Here is a 19,566-nt window from a genome sequence, read left to right as displayed (position 1 = left end):
TCCAAAAGCAATAAAAAATAAGTACACGAAGTTTTGGCGCGAGCTTAGAAATACAACTTGAAACATCCAGAAGGTGATGTGATGAGCTGATAATCTAGAAGTGGTTCGTAAACACCCTTGAAGTACACATTTAATAGAAAATAAAATGTTCACTTCAAGTAACGTTTAACTTTTATGTACAAAAGGTAATTGCTCTGCATTAAAACTCCCCACCATTAACGCCATGCAAACCGCCAAGCTACAAGGGATCTTTAGACTTCACGAAAATATAACTCTCTTTACTCGAGCACGCTCCAAACGGCCTAAAATATTATAAACCATGACCCTCTGTATTCAGAGCCACGTAAAACAAATTAAGGACTTACGAAATACTGACGAGTTATCAGATCTAAAATGATAAGCTAAATTATTAGTGCCAAGGTATTTAGGTTAGTTTATTACGCAATGCACTGTGGATAGGTAAAATTCTTGATTCAGAATGATAAAATAAAGAAGGTAACTTTAAAATAATGTTTTCGGGCGCACAGATTCGGATGTGTGGCTGGGATAGTACCATTTGGTCTCTTTTCGTGGCTGTCGTAAACCCGACTAAGGGAAAATGGGCAGCAACGTTCCCAGAGTATTTTACCAAGATAGGCCGGCTCGATGAGTCATTGGTTGCCGAATGTTGGGGAGCCCCACGTGGTACTTAGTGCTCCGCGTCTACAGGGGTAAAGTACGGACGATGGCGCTGTATGGGGCTTCCGTCTGGCTTCCGTCGCAGATACCACACCGTCTCGTTCAAGACGGCGTGCATGCTCGCCGGATCGCTTCCCTGGACCTAAAGGTAGACGCGCTCACTGCGACGCGTGGCGATGTGATTTCCGCTCTAGGGGGCAAGGGCAAGACCTCTTGTGAGTCCGCACGAGTAGGTACCACCACCGTGCCTATTTCTGCCGTGAAGCAGTAATGCGTATCGGTTTGAAGGGTGGGGCAGCCGTTGTAACTATACTGAGATCTTAGAACTTATCTCAAGGCGGTTGGCGCATTTACGTTGTAGATGCCAATGGGCTCCAGTGACGACTTAACATCAGGTGAGCTGTGAGCTCGTCCACCCAACTAAGCAATAAAATAAAAACATAAATATATTATTGCAATATATCACAACAACAATTCAAAAAAATTGCGGTCATTCTAAGCAGCGATTTAAGATATACATATTTAGCGATGTTGCTTTGTGGAACATAATTTTAAAATTCACGCACTTTTGTGACGCACCAAGCCGTTACAATGACGTATTTCATTAAGGAGAAATATATTCAACTCAGCGAAGGAACAAAAATAAGGTAGGATGTTAGATAAAAATAGATGATTAGATTTCACACAGAAATGTTTGAAAAATGAGGGATTTGGATGATTTTATTTCTAAAATAATCACAATTCTTGTAACTCTGAGTTATGCTGTTCTTCCTTTGAGATTAACTTTGAAGTGTGCGTCTTGACTTGAAGTATCGACTATAGTAATTGAATAATAAGCACTCGAATTCATTATAAGTGTTATCACATTAATGTTTTGTTTTGTTTCAGTTTAATATAATAACATATTATGAAAATTTCTGGCCATAATATAGTACTATAGTAACTATATATATAACTAATATAGTACTGTTATTAGGTGGTCACGGGAGACCATGGACATGAACAACATAAAATGCCGCTACCTACCTTGGGACATGAATTTCTAAGTCTCTTTTACAATACTCTAATGTGCAAATAACTATCATTGAATAAGCAAAATTTCCATGAATTATTTTGGGTAAAAATTTTCTCGCTTCTGCGAAGGACCCAATGGACGGTGTTCATTCAACTGAACCAACCACTATAACTATTTTATTCTTGGAGCATTGATAAATAGCGGCCTGGTCTTAAATGCTTACCGGAGCCAACAGTCAACACAACTTCAATATCGCCACTTACCTTGAGATATGAGGTCTCAATTTTTTGTACAGCGGCTGTCTTTATTTTTTATGAGTGAGGGATTACTGTTAGCCCGGAGACCTGTCCAGTTTTACCAGGGAAGTTGGCTGAGCAAGGGCTCAGCCAGGAGGGGCGGGATTTGCTAACAACTGCCCGAGCGCCTTCGAGGGAGACCTAACAACTCAAAAGTAGCTGCTTCACGAATAAATCTACTACCGGATCGGAATCGCGACCCGCTGAGAAGATCCGGCGAGAAACTCAATGGGCTGATGTTTAGGTTAGGTCTGTATTTAGACTGGACAGCATACCTATGTCGCAACAGAAATTGTCAGGATAATATCTAGCACATGGGCTCCACAGATCACCTAGTACCACCAGTGAATACAATACAAAAATGAAAACACCAGTGATCTATGACGTTTTAGAGGTAACAACAAATTAAACATAGCCTACTCCACTTCAATATATGAAACCATTCCAAGGTTCCAGACGTAGGCCTGAGGAATGTTAATCCACAACAATAACATTATGTACAAGTTTAGATAAAAAATAAATTAAGGTTATAAAGAAAGCAAACTAGATTTTACTAGTTTAAAAATAAAACGTGCATCTGTTTACTATATGAAGTTGTTTATACAAAGAACATAAGTTTTACTCGTCATTTGATGTTATAGTATGGATAATGCAGCACGTTTTGTATGACATTTTCTTTGTTGGTATCTTTACACACCTAACAGATCAAAACACGGGGTTATAAATATTATAGTTGAGCGGTTTTTAACCTGTTTTAATGGCTATTAATCTTAACCACATCCCTCGGTGTACCAACTTGAGAGGCACTCGTGAATAGAATTGTTACTAGTATGGCTTATTATTTATGGGCCATTAGTAGGTACCATTATGTGGTCTATTTTAACCTTGAAGCAGTTTCGGGCTTAAAACACAAAAATGCACAACACAAAATATGTCTTTTGACTAGAGGCGATTGATAGTATTTAGCTTTAGATGTATGTAAGATGCTACATTACACTGGTGGCTAGTAACTATTCTTTGACTTGTAACTCACGCGGCCCATGTACACAAACTCTCTCCAGGTCATCCATATCCGTTTCTGCAACATAGCCTTTAGAGTACCATGGTATGTGAGAAATATATAGATCTTCGCGACGACTTAAACCTAGTACGATACGTAAGTATCTTAGAGAAGCATCAGAACGCTACTTTGAAAAAACAGCGCGGCACGATAACCCTCTTATCGTGGCCACCGCTAACTACATATCCAACCCAGGCTACGGGAAAAAACAAAGCCGCCGTCGTCCAAAACATATCTTGCCGGATCCCTCCGATTCACTCTCGGTGCTTTTAGACTCTTCAAGCACCGGTCACCGTCCTCGTCGAACTAGACGTGCAAACTAGCCCATAGATACAACCCACTGAGTTTCTCGCCGGACTTTCTCAGTGGGTCACAATTCCGATCTGGTAGTGGATTCAGCGAAGAACTGCTTTTTTTAGGGTTAGTGTTAACAGTTCTCTCAGATTGAGCCCGTGAGCTCACCTACCGGTTCGCGCCAAGTTGGAATAGCCCCTTTTTTTTTTTTTTTTTTCCGGGCCGGGGGCCAAACCTCCTACGAGGTCCCCGCGCCTAGGGGGGAGTTGGAATAGCCCCTAAAACAACCAATTAGGTAGCGAAAAAAATTGTAACATGGCCTGATTTATTGTTCTGCTTAGGCCATGATTCTATGTCGATTAAGATATAATGAAGTAATAAGCCTTTACTTATTGATAATATTTATAGATGTCAACAGAAATTAGCCTCTCATCCCTACAATCCCGCTTTTGCCGACGGCTAACGTCGGGGCTCCGTGGTTCGTGAGGAACGTTGACCTACACGACGACCTGTGCCTCGAATCAATCCGGAAATACATGAAGTCAGCGTCGGAACGGTACTTCAATAAAACGATGCGTCATGATAATCGTTTTATCGTTGCCGCCGCTGACTACTCCACGAATCCTGATCATGCAGGAGCCAGTCACCGTCGACGCCCTAGACACGTTCTAACGGATCCATCAGATCCAATAACCATTGCATTAGACGTCTTCAGGTCTAACACTAGGAACGGGGGACCTCGGTAGCCGTACTCGTCGAACCTGACAAAGAGGTTGACGTGCAACCTAACCCATACATCAGCCCGCTGAGTTTCTCGCCGGATCTTCTCAGCGGGTTGCGATTTCGATCCGGTAGTAGATTCATTCACGAAGCAATTGCTCTTGAGTTGTTATTCTATTTATTTTATTTTTATTGCTTAGATGGGTGGACGAGCTCACAGCCCACCTGGTGTTAAGTGGTTACTGGAGCCCATAGACATCCACAACGTAAATGCGCCACCCACCTTGAGATATAAGTTTTAATCGTTAATCGTGTCACATTTTCTTAACTATAATCACTGTTTATTTACTCACGTGTATCATCACACTTTGATTTCATAACCCAATCTCGAGATTAGAATTATCAGTCAGTCCCTTAGAATTAGTGTGAAGGTTTGATTTAATCATTTAATCATCAGTTAATTATTGTTGACCTAAAATTCTTTGGTAACCTAATAGTATATATTGAGTGGATTTCTTGAATCAAGTAGCCAGTACAGTTAGACTCCTCAACATGACAAATTCACTTTTAATATGCTTCACGATCTTAGGTTTAGCCGGTGAGTTATTTGAATTTATTAATAAAATTTCCATATATAATTTTCCGAAACTAGGTCTTAGTTATATAAACAAAATTAAATTAAAATGGTTGTTCGTTGTTGCCAGCTTCGCCACTTGAGGGAGAGAATGATCGGTTATTTTGGTCGAAAAAAGTTATTAGATAAAATTCCCATTTAACAAAGAAATTTATTTACATTTGCGAGGTCATTTGACATTGTGGACTTATTTAATTGTTGTGTGACCTTATTTCAACAATCTGCCCTTACGATTTTCTATTTAAAACTCATAATAATTTCTAAATCATTATATGAAACTAATGGAGACAGGTACCCTCAAGTCATTTAAAACTATTTATTTTTGTATATCAATCACAAACAAATAAGAATATGAAAAATTACCGGTTATATAACTCTTGAACAATAGAGTATATGCAATTATTTTTTTCGAAACTATACATTGATATTGTTTGTTCTAGCCTCATCCCCTACAAAATCCATCGGGGATATAAGGATCGTGGGAGGTGAAGACATCGTCATCACAGAGGCGCCGTACCAAGTATCAGTCATGTTCCGAGGAGCCCATTCTTGCGGTGGAACCTTAGTCGCTGCTGACATCGTTGTTACTGCCGCACACTGTGTCATGAGGTAATCACTTTCAAAGCGTTAATATCTGTTTAATAGCCGTAATATCTTTTTTCTTGATAACAGCTGTGACACAATCTGTCATAAGTTCAAAGGAAATAGGTGTCTTAGTAACGGCTAGTCTAACAAAAGGTCACAAATGACAGGTATTAGCCGATCCGTTGATGATGCGATAGTAATTTTGAAATAAATCTTAAGTAGATTCTGGTATAAGACTCAGCAACGTAGTTTTAGCAATGTCGACGAGTATTGAGGGCGATGACTACTAATTGGCTGGAGACACTTAATTGACAAACGCATGCTCCTCTATAAATCAGATGATCCGGGGATGCTATTCAACAACTATGCTATTGATTCAGGAACATAAGGCGTAGGAAATACACGGGTCTAATTAATTTGGCTGTTTAAAAATAAAATTAAGCCATTATTCGGATGTCCTTTGAGATAATTAGAGACCAAGATCGTGTGCCCAGTTATAATAATATCTTGCATCAGACCATATGACGCGCTAGGGATGGAGGAACTTCACGAGCAAAAAGTATTACGTGCCCATGTTTTTGCGAATCACTTTCTTCTTAAACATCATTACTTATTTTCGCGATAAAGAGCCTGAAATGTACCAGAAAACCGATGCCCAATTGAATAAAGGAATAATGAGCGTTCAACTTACAGAAAATCGTACAGGAAGGTCGTTAGCCTATTTGGCAGGCACTGTTAATGACTGGCAATTAACTATTGTACAGGAGAAAGAAAATAGGTCCAAATCTCGTTCTTGAATTTCATTTACTTTTCTAATTATACTAAAATATTCCTAAATAAAAATACTACACATTTAATTTTTAAAACTGAATTATAAAGTCGTAGTGTTATACACTGAGTGAGGTAACAACACCCTTTTTTACTTGTAGTCATGTCATATACCGTGGACTGGTACAACTATTTAAATTAAATATTTTGAATTGACAGTTGAATAATTTGGTTGCAATTTAGCAAAAGTATCACGGCAACAATTTTAAGTTTTTAGTATTTGATCTAAAAATCAAAGCAATCATTTAATAAATCTATGCAGTTATGTGTGTATAAAAGCGATTTTTGCATCACCAGATCCAAGTTATGCCTCCATTAAGGATCCATCATTTATTCATTAACCTGATAAGGTTTCTGTATCATTAGTTACTTTAGCATCAAAGACAAGAAAGGGCAAACTTTTCCTTAATACCTCCTTAACAAAATTACACATCCACTTTGATGTTTCAAGATTAAACAAGAACAGAATGGAAGCGAAATATTCTTCAGTCGCTAAGAAGATTGTAACAAAGGATTTATTCACGGTAAAAGTCAGTGTTAAGCTGGCAACTGTCATTGTATTTTAAGAGGCTTTTCTTCGAATTATCACTTTATTGTTGATTTTTTTCTTGGGGAAACCTTTTTGATATTTATAATTTTGATATTTACAACTTAATAACCTCTACAGGAAGAAAGTTTAACGTATATATTTTGAAAATTTCAAGCTAAACACATTTCAATTACGATATTGAGAGCTTTATTTATTTAAGGATTACCGACAGGGTTTACAGTAAGACATAAAATAACATTGACATGAATAGAGCAATTGATAACTGCAACTCTAATTAGAGGCAATCACAGCATGCATTACATTAATATATCAATAGAGATTTAACAATACTATTAATAATAATAAAAAATTAAAAACAAAAGAAAGACAACAAGGACAGTAATACCCGAGTACTCAGACAAGGTTGAGGCTGAGGTTCAACAACAACTTTTTATAATTTTGTTCTTGAATATTGGAAGGGAATCACCAAATATGTCAAGGTTTTCAACTTTTCTGACTAGATTATTATTTCATGATTATCAACCACCATGTATCCATTATGTGGAAGGCATTGGGGAAGGCCTATGTCCAGCATTGGGCAGATAAAGGCTGATGATGATGATGATGTATCCATTTCCGCCGCGAAATAGTCATGGGTCTTTCGAAATAATCATGAAATTGGATTTCAATGGAAGAGATACAGACATTGAAATTCTTACAACCGCTTCCATCTAGTAGTGTATTTTAAATTTTACAATAACTTGATATTCACCGCTGTTGGCCTTATAACAGGAATTGTATGGCGAATTCCCAATACTTTTTTCACAGCTATTTGCACAGGCTGATCAATCAAGATGTTCTCTTTATCTTTATACTTTTTTCTTATATAACTTCTATTATTCCCTGCAATTCTTACACATATAGTCGTAAGATTCTTCTAAAACAAGTGAAATTCACGTCCTATTTTTTTTATTTCTTCAGTTTTGCTCCAGAAGACTACAGGATCAGAGTAGGATCTTCCTTCCATCAACGAGATGGAATGCTTTACGATGTCGGAGATCTAGCTTGGCACCCAGATTTCAATTTTGCGTCAATGGATAATGATATCGCCATTTTATGGTTGCCAAAACCAGTCATGTTCGGGGATACAGTGGAAGCTATTGAGATGGTAGAAACTAATTCCGAGATCCCCGATGGAGATATTACAATTGTAACTGGATGGGGCCATATGGAGGTAAAGTATTTAATTTTTATTTTGTCGGGATTTTTTGATCTCAATTTGTCTTCAAATACTAATGATCATATCGCTCATTTAATGATGTGCGATCACGGTGATATAAAAATCAGTGATGCTAAAGGTACTGCCAAGTCGCTGCCTACAGCTGAAAAGTCCATTCAAAACTGGTTTAAAGAAGGTCATGTCATAGCGCTCGGGAAATACCGTGGTTACTTCATTCACGAGCCGACTGATATGTGGTAGAAATTGTCTGAATGGAAATGAAACATTGAAAATGCAATGTTTGGTACGGATGGACTCTGCTAAAAACTTAAAAGTGTTTTTTTGGGTAAAGCTAATCTGTTATTACAGGAAGGCGGTGGTAACCCTTCTGTTCTTCAAAGAGTTATAGTCCCTAAAATCAACGAAGCTGCGTGCGCCGAGGCTTACTCACCGATTTACGCAATAACCCCCAGAATGCTATGCGCTGGAACGCCTGAAGGTGGCAAAGACGCGTGTCAGGTATGCAATCTATAAGATCATATATTAAGATTAGCGTCTGTTATCCGGACACATCAAAATAACTGAAAAAAATTACCTCCACTAAATTATGTTATCTACTACCAGGACAAATAAACTTCATAATTCGAAATTGGCGTATCATATCCTGACTATGACGAACTTTGTCATTGATCAGCAATTGCTTAGAATGTGAGGTATGAATATTTTACAGAAGCTTATGAATTTACCCGTAGAGTCCATTGACACAACGAGGAGACGTCATACGTTCACAAAATGGAATAAACAATCTTACGGTTTGAAGGGTGGGTGTTAACGCCTACGAAATTTTACTGAGCAATATTGAAATTTTATTTATGTTCACCGACACAATTTTAAAACACTTCAATTATTGGCCGTGCCAAGCTAACTTGTTCGCAACGTATTAAATTAAACAAAAACCTGTTTAAAGAAAATACAAGCACAAAATCGATTGTGGAAGTTTTGTTGAAGAAACCCAAGCATCCAACAGTGGGGTAGCCGTTTTAACTATATTGAGACCTTAGAACTTATATCTCAAGGTGGGTGGCGCATTTACGTCGTAGATGTGTATGGGCTCTAGTAACCACTTAACTTAACACCAGGTGGTCTGTGAGCTCGTCTACCCATCTAAGCAATAAAAAATAAATCGTATTATTGCTCTTTGCAGGGTGACAGTGGTGGTCCTCTGGTCCATAAAAAGAAATTGGCCGGCATCGTTTCTTGGGGGCTTGGCTGTGCGAGACCAGAATACCCAGGGGTCTATACGAAGGTGTCCGCACTAAGGGAATGGGTCGACGAAAACATAACCAATCTGAGACTGAAGCACATTTTAAGGAGATTTTAGACAACTGTTCAGGGCAATTATTTGAAGAATAAAATTATGAAATGTAATTAAAGGCTTTTTTGTAAATGAACGCGTAAACAGAGTGGATTCTGTTTTAATAGGACATCTCAGACGTCTCTCAAACATCTCAGATTCATCTCTTACCGAGAGTGACAGGACACGTCATTACGGATACTCCCGGTCCATTAACTGTGCTTTTAGGTACTTCAGGCACCAGTAACCGTCCTCGTCGAACCAGTCCCTTGCGACGAAGGGCTTGGCGTGTATATTAACTCATAAACACAACCCACTGACATTCTCGCCGGATCTTCTCAGTGGGTCGCGTTTCAAATCCGGTGGTAAATTCTGCGAAGCACTGCTCTTGCTAGGGCCAGTTTTAGCAAGCCTCTAGTTTTGAGACCCGAGAGCTCACCTACACGCTAAGGTAACACTGAAATAGCCTCTCAAGGATATCAGCATAGGTAGGGAAAAAAGGGCGGGAGAGCCATTCGCTCTCCGCATTAACTCGTCGCCATCGAGCCGGAAGTCCTTTTAAAAATCTCGCTAAAGTTCTGGTTTCCTCAGATCTTGGTCCCCTATGTATGCTACTTTAGGAACACGTGAGGGAAAACCAAAAAGATGACGTGTAAATTACTATTTGATACGCGTTTTGCGAAAGAGCAACCCGGTGATGGATAACCGCACTCCTCTCGCCGGTTTAATGGCTTCCCGAGAAACCTGAGGGTATGAGCTGGCGGTGACACATCCAATTTTTTTTTTCATTTACTCAAATAAGCTCCTGAAGACAACTTTAAGTAGTCACGAGCACAAATTTTTGAAATACACAAATCAAGCATATTCCTTTGATGACGTTAATTACTAAAAAACAGATTTATCAGATTATTGACCTCCCATTCTTGCATATTTGTACATACGTCTCCATAATTATGTAAGGTTATTGGACTGATTAATTTTAATACGTAGTCAACTTATTACCCTAATGATACAAGTTCAAAGTCAGCAAACAATTTCGCGATTTCCTTATCGAACTAAATGGTTTAATGATGACGAAACGGAGTCATTACTGCTTTATTTTGTAGTTATCTATATATTAATACGTGAAGCAAAAACTTTGTATCCCTTTTTAGGAAAATTGCGCGGACGGATGAGTATGAAATTTTCCACACTTATAGAGAATATAGAGAAGGAGTGCACAATGCTAATCTTTTTTTAAACTAATGCATAAAAGATACATTAAATCAATAAAGAAAACATTACACACACTACATACCATGTATTTGACGCACACATACTATTTATTGTCAAACTTTTGTTCGTGACGTCTGTTGTCAAATTGAGAATAGATTAAGTATTGTTTGGCTTTGTTAATATTTTTTAAAGTGTAGCTTTGGCGAAATTTGTGATTATAGAAGTATAAAATACAATCATAGTAGTGTACAAACTTACAATTCCAATTAATTATAGTCGAATTTCGACTACTGCGGGACCTCTAGTTAAAATAATTATTTGCCGCTACCTTGATTCCACACGTGTGGTTATCAGTTACAAATAATAATCGTTGGCAAAATTTGACGGGTTCATTTTGTATTGCTTTACTTGTGGTAGGACCTCTTGTTGAGTCCGCACGGGTAGGAACCACCACCCCGCTTATTTCTGCCGTGAAGCAGTAATGCGTTTCGGTTTGAAGGGTGGGGCAGCCGTTGTAACTATACTGAGACCTTAGAACTTATATCTCAAGGTGGGTGGCGCATTTACGTTGTAGATGTCTATGGGCTCCAGTAACCACTTAACACCAGGTGGGCTGTGAGCTCGTACACACATCTAAGCAATAAATATATATATATATTATAACGATTATGATGAATATGGAAGTCGTATTCAAAATGAAGTAGACACAATATGACATACAACTTATATGTAGCTTATTGATTAGAAACTTTCACTAGAAAGAATCAACGACGTTACCAAATAAGGATAAAATTCGCCCATTGTTCAAATTATACGACAATGGTAATTTCTATTGAGAAACACGTGCCTTACACGAAATCAAAAGATAATTTACCATAAACGAATCGTGAAGTAATATGAGAGAGAGAGAGAAAGGGAGAAAGAGTATTCTTTATTGTACACCAAAATACAATAAACAATGCGAAACATTAAATACAAAAAAAAGTACAATTGGCGGTCTTATCGCTAAGGGCGATCTCTTCCAGACAATCATCAGGTGGACAAGAATCATTAGGAAACGAATTACACGCGGTGTACCAATCAATTGAAATATACATACATACACAAATACCATGTTTTTTTTAAATATATTATTATTAATAGACGTAATTACTCTAGCCTTTTTAGTCTTAGACTTAAAGGAGAAACTTCTTAGTGTGGCCACAAAGCATTCTTGTTTTTTTGCTTGCCTATCTGTCAGTAGAACCGATCTCACAGGGTTCAGCCTGAGAGAATTTACCTTATACCTTGCTTTAGGGACGCAGTAATTCCTTGTGATTTAATTTGATATCCTACAACTAAAACTTCGTTCTCCACTTTACGCTAGAGGTCCTAAGAGAGGGCAGTGAGCTGATCTGCCAATTCAATGGAAAAATCCATATAAATATAATATATAAATATGAATTACTGTTCGTTAGTCTCGCTAAAACTCGAGAGCGGCTGTTTTCCCTGATGATGATGATGATGTGTCCCCCGTCGGACGGATTCATTTTGCTTGTGTTAAGTTTATTTTATACAAAAGTTTAGGTCTTTTAATAATAATAATAATCAGCTAGTAATAATAATAGTTTAGTTCGATGACCTCGCTGATATCTTAGGATTAATATACAAACAGACAATTATCGTGTTAGGACATTCTATCTCAGACCTTTAAGTATCTGACTCTGCGCAAATACGTATTTGAATATAAAGCTATATATATAAGTACTAGTATACAATACTTAAACACGTTCTTTGTAATTTGCAAAGGCTATCCACGTTTTAATACCGTCCCGAGGAAGTTTCCGCCCAAGTGCCGAGTTATCTGGAGATCAGCCAAGAATTATTACATAAGTCCCGGGATGTTTTATTAGTGCCGTTCCGGTAATAGCGCCGCACCGAAAATATTTTCGGCAAATTGTCATATTCGCGTTAATCTAAATTAAGGTTTAATTTCTTAGTTTCGTAACTTTCTTGGGGAATTGATTTACATGTAGGTAGATAGTTCTAAAAGCGTTATTTGTTCTACTGTTTTTTTTAAATAGCTCGTTGAAAATGGAAAGAAATGTCGAGAAAAGACTTATTCAAATTCGTTGTGATGGTCAACAATAAATGAGCATTTGGGAAACAAAAGTTAATTAAACTGGTGGTAGGACCTCTTGTGAGTCCGCACGGGTAGGTACCACCACATCGCCTATTTCTGCCGTGAAGCAGTAATGCGTTTCGGCTTGAAGGGTGGGGTAGCCGTTGTAACTATACTGAGACCTTAGAACTTATATCTCAAGGTGGGCGGTGCATTTACGTTGTAAATATCTATGGGCTCCAGTAACCACTTAACACCAGGTGGGCTGTGAGTTCGTTCATCCATCTAAGCAATAAAAAAGCAAATTAAATAAATAGTTAAATACAAATTGCAGAGTCCTAAGCCTGGATGTCCTCCTCTTTTGTGCTTTGCCAAGTTTAGGTTTTGCTTCTGTGTTCTGGGCGTTGGAAGTACATACGAGGAAAATGTCCACACAATATTACAAAATTAGCTTATTATATCTAACATCTGATACCGCATTATACATATTACATTATTCGGCTTTCAAAAGCCGCATACATATTCTAAATTACTACTTCGGTTTAGTTTAGCGTTTAGTATTTTTTGTTTTCATTAAATTATTTGCGACAAATTCTTTTCTGCTATTGTTGGGGTCAGCCGTGACCAAAAGTATTTTTAATTACCGAAATTTAGATTCGGTTTTTTTTCTGTTATCATTTAATTTTTTTCTTGAAAATTTGTGTAGAAAAATTACTAATGAAAACAAAGTTAATACTAATAACATTCAAGGCTACGTATAGATATAAAACAAAAAAAGGAATTGGTTGTTAAGCAGAGAAAAATAAATTTAATGCCATGTCTTTGCCAATGTATATGCCTATTTATAGATATTTAAAATAGATTCTATTTAGTACACACCGTTCAATAAAATTTATAGATAACTAAAATATTTTATTTCTAATTCTAATTATTCAATTGTCGATTGTTCAAGAATAAAAACAATAGAAATTATGAAAATTTATTATATAAATAACTATCATAATTCTCGATCAGTTCTAGATCTTTGATATACGATAATTAGCAAAAATAAATCGACTATGAGTATGAATATAAAACAGGGAGTGAATCTGTTAGTGATTTTATTGTCTGGAAGTTGGCTAAAGATGCAAAAACATATCGTCGTCGGATTCGTGCTCAGTTTGTCTGTAGTGGATTGCGCAAAAATTTTGGCCTTTTTTCCAACACCCTCAATAAGTCATCAGGTTGTCTTCCGTCCTATAACACAGGAACTAGCCAAACGTGGTCATGAGGTTGTAGTCGTGACCACAGACCCAGCGTTTCCAAAAGGACAGGCACCAACAAACCTCACTGAAATAGACGTTCACGATATCTCCTACCACCTCATGAGAGAGGTTTTCGTAACAAACTCTTCGGGATACAAGAGCGGTGCCTTCGATAAAGTAAAAGCAACCTTTGAGAGGCTAATAGTCATATTTGAAAAGCAGATACAATTTGAAGAAGTGAAAAACATACTAAGAGATAAAACAAAGAAATTTGATTTGTTGATATTAGAAGCGTGTGTGAAACCAGCATTAGTGCTTTCTCATGTTTATAAAGCTCCGGTGATTTTAGTAAGCTCGCTAGCACCTATTTATGGTAACTTGGAGAATCTGGCGGGACCTGTACATCCTTTGTTGTACCCGGGACCTTTCAGCGATAGAAGCTACAACTACACTCTCTGGGATAAAATTACAGAGCTGTGGAATCATTGGAAATACCAAAATATGCTGGATGACATGCAAGATGCTGATAACGAAATGATTCGGCGGAATTTTGGACCTAATGTACCAGATATTAGGGAACTAGGAAAGAATGTAGATATGTTTTTCGTGAATTTGCATCCGCTATGGGATAATAACAGGCCAGTACCACCGAACGTTGTTTACATTGGTGGTATACATCAAACGCCCGATAAAGAATTACCGAAAGTAAGTTTTTTTTTTATTGCCTAGATGTGTGGACGAGCTCACAGCCCACCTGGTGTTAAGTGGTTACTAGAACCCATAGACATCTACAACGTAAATGCGCCACACACCTTGAGATATAAGTTCTAAGGTCTCAGTATAGTTACAACGGCTGCCCCACCCTTCAAACCGAAACGCATTACTGCTTCACGGCAGAAATAGGCAGGGCGGTGGTACCTACCCGTGCGGACTCACAAGAGGTCCTACCACCAGTAATTACGCAAATTATAACTTTGCGGGTTTGATTTTTAATACACGATGTTATTCCTTCACCGTGGAAGTCAATCCACCAGTAAATACTGAAAAACTATTAGATGAAACGGTTTGTGAATTTGTCTCGAGTGATACAACTATGCCGTGCCTAAAACTCCTGTATACAATTTATTTTAGATTAATATCCACTCTACACTTGTTCGTAAGCTATTTCGATGTATGCCGCGTAATAAAATCAATTCATGAATATTTATAATATAGGCCTTTCTCCATTTAACTTTTTAACTTAAAGCAGAGTCGGATGCAGAATACTCCCAATAAAGTGGTGGTAGAGCCTCTTGTGAGTTGGGTAGGTACCATCACCCTGTCTATTTCTGCCGTGAAGCAGTAATGCGTTCCGGTTTGAAGGGTGGAGCAGCCGTTGTAACTGGACTGAGATCTTAGAACTCATATCTCAAGGTGAGTGGCGGCATTTACGTTGTAGATATCTATGGGCTCCGGTAATCATTTAACACCAGATGGGCAGCTCGTGCACCCATCTATGCAATAAAGATGTGTGGTGTCGTGGGACACCGGATAGGAACGACGTTTCTTATTATAAAAATAATATTTTTAAGTTTTATTCGAGGTATAAAGAAAATAATTATTCGGGTATACATTTTTTTTATTGATAAAAATAAAAAAAACTACAAAGTTATCAATTTTATTTTATTCACAATGACTTATAAAAATATATATAACAAAAAATTATGTTATTTTTTGTAGGTTATTACAAAGTTAAGTCGTACACTGTGTGCCTTACTAATAAAAATCTTACGTTACGGACGCTTTTTCCCGGTTAGGGTACCGCATCGTCCCATAAGGAACTTCGTTCCAAATATATATAAAAAATTCTTACAAGCAATACGAGATCAAGCCGCGAAAGAATCTTTGATTAAGGAATACTAACACCGACAGGAACATGATTGTGATAACCGATAATGCCTAAGCAGCTTTTATGTTTCAGGATCTAAAATCGTACTTGGATTCGTCAAGGAACGGCATTATTTATGTTAGTTTTGGCTCGAACGTCGAACCTTCCATGTTCCCTCGGCACGTTTTCAATACCATACGTAACGTCCTATCGAAATTACCGTATGACGTTTTATGGAAAATGGATTTAGATAAATTACCAGGGAAAGCAGAAAATATTAAAATTGGAAAATGGTTTCCCCAATCCGACCTTTTGAGTGAGTATTAAAACGGAATGGGGTTTATATTTGAGTGAAGAAATACGTGTATGACGCAATGTTGTAGCACTCTTGTAAGTAAGTAGTACCATGTATAGACATAGTGCTTTGAAAATATTAATATGACCTACTTCCATAAACTTTCCATGGATCTTCATTCTAAAATTTATTTTTTATCGCTCGCACACTTGAACGAGAGGACTTAGTGTTAGATTTGAGGTCTATGTTTGAATTGTATAGTTGTTACGCAAATTACAACTTTATGTGGACTTCATTTTTGTTATACAATGTTATAACGTTTAGTGGTTCAAGGAAGAGTAGACGGTCAACGCTCTCGCGGCCGATCATCCACAAGGTGGACAGACTTGATTAAGTTATCTACGAAGTGTTCCCTTACTGAGTGTACACGTACCGCCACAAATAGAGATGGAGAAGCCTCTCTAGAGCCGCAATCAAACATTAAGACAAACGTAACCACGACCACTCCGCCAGGAGTGTACAACTGAGAAGAATAAGAAATACTATGTTACTCCTTCTTCAAGTTATTTGTGAATATGAATCAAGCACGTATTGCATTAGCAAAAATTTGTACCTGCCTGCGGGGCTTTTACACCAGCATAGTCGACTGCACCAGGCGTCTTATTGTCTAGGCCACGACTTGCAGTAAAGTATTCTATTTTTTTTCTTTTTTTATTGCTTACATGGGTGGCTCGTCCACCTGGTGTTAAGTGGTTACTGGAGCCCATGGACATCTACAACGTAAATGCGCCACCCACCTTGAGATATAAGTTCTAAGATCTCAGTATAGTTACAACGGCTGCCCCACCCTTCAAACCGAAATGGATTACTGCTTCACGGCAGAAGTAGGCAGGGTGGTGGTACCTACCAGCGCGGACTCACAAGAGGTCCTACTACCAGTGAAGGTTATTTCTAGAAAAAAATAATTAAGTAGCTTTCCTCATTGTGTTTTCTACTGAAAAAGCCTTATTCAAGAAGTAACAATTATCAAATAATGTTAACATTACTTGACCTGTAATGCCCTAGCCCTTAAAATTTTGTAAACAATCGTTTATCGAAATTACAAATATATGCATTTGACGGGTGCTAAGTATATGTACTACTATTTTAAATTGTAATGAATTTGCAATATTTGAGTGGTGTTTGAAGTCTGAAGATCACGTGTTGACTGAAGACTGCAAAATGCAAATGAAATGCTCAAACTGCGGTAGGCAGCGGCTTGGCTCTGCCCCTGGCATTGCTGAAGTTCATGGGCGACGGTAACCACTCACCATCATGTGGGTCGTAAGCTCGTCTGCCTACCAAGGTAATAAAAAAAAAGTTTAATGATTTTAGCATATTAAAAATAAGATCCGAATTTGTAGGCTCATATCTGTCGGGAAGCAATCATACAATTTGGTTTGATGGAGAAATCCCTGTCAAACAAGAATATTGTGACTTCGACGTTATATTTCAAGTTGACGTCTTAAGTGGACCATGAACTAATCTGCCAAACTAGAATAAGGAACCACAAAAAGGCTACTGAAGTATTAACAGTTGCAATCCATTTCAGAGCATCCTAAAGTCAAGCTATTCATAACTCAAGGTGGCTTGCAATCCACCGACGAATCGATCGTGGCAGGTGTTCCCTTTGTGGGTATACCTATGGTCTCCGACCAGTGGTTCAATACAGATCAGTACGTTAAGCACCAGATCGGCGTTAAGTTGTACATGGAAACAATTGATGAGGAAAAACTCACGGACGCTATTACAACCGTACTTGAAGACGACCGGTAAATTCTAACATCATTGATACAGGACCTTAGTGTGAAAAGAAAATACGTACTTAACAAATGTCCACGATTGACTTCCATGGTGAAGGGATAACATCGTGTAATACAAATGAAACCCGCAAAATTATAATTTGCGTAATTACTGGTGGTAGGACCTCTTGTGAGTCTGCACGGGTAGGTACCACCACCCCGCCTATTTTTGTCGTGAAGCAGCAATGCGTTTCGGATTGAAGGGTGGAGCAGCCGTTGTAACTATACTGAGACCTTAGAACTTATATCTCAAGGTGGGTGGCGCATTTACATTGTACATGTCTATGGACTTCGGTATCCATTTAAGACCAGGTGGGCTGTGAGCTCGTCCAACCTAGGCAATAAAGAAGTGGTATATTTTACGCCCGTTTGGTCTTGATTGCCATGTGACCTCAATAGAGACAAAGATATCAGCTACTTCTATTACTGCCATAGACATTACAATGTGAATGCCACCTCTCATCTTGGACAAAGGGCATTCAGCACCATTTTATTGCACAATATCCTTCCCGTTCTTCATACGAGAAGGCATGGCTGGGCTGTTTCGCGGCAGAAATTGATAGAATGCTGTACCTACTCATGGGTGCTGACAGTACGATTGCTAATGAAAAACAAACACTATGATTAATGGATTTTTTTTAAATCAATGGTTTCTCTCGAGTATATACTTCCCGTTTATCTATATATTAATACGTGAAGCAAAAACTTTGTACACCTTTTTACGAGAATTGCGCGGACGGAGGAGTATAAAATTTCCCACACTTATGGAGAATATAGAGAAGGAGTGCAGAATGTAAATATTTTCTTAAATTATGCTTATAATAACTTTAAATAAATAAATAAAAAAAATTACACACACTACCATCTATTTGACACTCACATGCATATATAAATTTATACTTTGTTTATTGTCAAACTTTTATTATTTAAAGTCTGTGGTAAAATAGAGAATAGATTAGTATGAATTGTTTGTCTTTAATATTATTTATCTATCTTGGCGAAATCTGTGAATAAATAAGTATAAGTCTTTGAGAATAGAACCATAATAATGGTCAAATTTATAATTTAAATTAATTATAGTCGAATTTCGACTACTGCAGAAGCACTAGTATGAATAAAACTATAAAATATAAATAAAAACTATTGATGTTGTTATTTTCTAGATATCGTCAGAATATAGTTCGTTTTCGTTCTCTGGTGTACGACCAGCCCCAGAGCCCCCTAGATCGAGCCGTGTGGTGGACGGAGCATGTCCTGCGTCACGGGGGAGCAAGGCACCTCCGATCAGCGGGAGCCACCTTGACCTGGTCAGAATACCTAGAGATACCGTTAATTATGAAAATTCTATCAACAATTTTCCTATTTTCATTAGCGTCACATTATACAATAATGAAACTCTACAAATTACATTTTAATGTATGTAAACCTAAATTAAAAAAGATGTAAATTTCTAGAAGAATTAAATGGGTTTTCTTCCTGATATAGTTTTAGTCGTCAGTTTAATTAACTAATTTACTGGTGATCGGACCTCTTGTGAGTCCGCATGGGTAGGTACCACCACCCTGCCCTTCTGCCGTGAAGCAGTAATGCGTTTCGGTTTGAAGGGTGGAGCAGCCGTTGTAACTATACTGAGACCTTAGAACTTATATCTCAAGGTGGGTGGCGCATTTACGTTGTAGATGTCTATGGGCTTCATCTTAACATCAGGTGGGCTGTGAGCTCGTCCACTCATCTAACCAATAAAAATAATAATAAAATAATCACCTGTTCAATAGCTGTACACAATAGAGG

General features: G+C 37.8%; 1 protein-coding gene across 1 annotated transcript; it reads left to right on the top strand.

The window, feature by feature from the left end:
- Positions 1 to 13,652: 13,652 nt before the first annotated feature.
- On the top strand, positions 13,653 to 19,221 carry UGT33N1 (UDP-glycosyltransferase UGT33N1). Its single transcript, XM_089739019.1, has 4 exons — positions 13,653 to 14,477; positions 15,733 to 15,955; positions 17,526 to 17,745; positions 18,939 to 19,221. The coding sequence occupies exons 1-4, from the start codon at positions 13,653 to 13,655 to the stop codon at positions 19,219 to 19,221; spliced, it is 1,551 nt and encodes a 516-aa protein (XP_089595145.1).
- Positions 19,222 to 19,566: the final 345 nt, after the last annotated feature.

The sequence above is a fragment of the Bombyx mandarina genome, chromosome 28 (assembly GCF_030267445.1).
Source record: "Bombyx mandarina strain Sakado chromosome 28, ASM3026744v2".
NCBI classification, from domain to species: domain Eukaryota; kingdom Metazoa; phylum Arthropoda; class Insecta; order Lepidoptera; family Bombycidae; genus Bombyx; species Bombyx mandarina.
The sequence above is the reverse complement of the archived record's forward strand: the minus strand, read 5'-3'. Positions and strand labels throughout refer to the sequence as shown.

Coding starts and splice junctions, on each gene's coding strand:
- UGT33N1 (XM_089739019.1), top strand. CDS start 13,653: ATGCAAAAACATATCGTCGTCGGATTCGTGCTCAGTTTGTCTGTAGTG. Junction 15,956..17,525: donor TCCCCAATCCGACCTTTTGA/GTGAGTATTAAA, acceptor AATCCATTTCAG/AGCATCCTAAAGTCAAGCTA. Junction 17,746..18,938: donor ACCGTACTTGAAGACGACCG/GTAAATTCTAAC, acceptor GTTATTTTCTAG/ATATCGTCAGAATATAGTTC.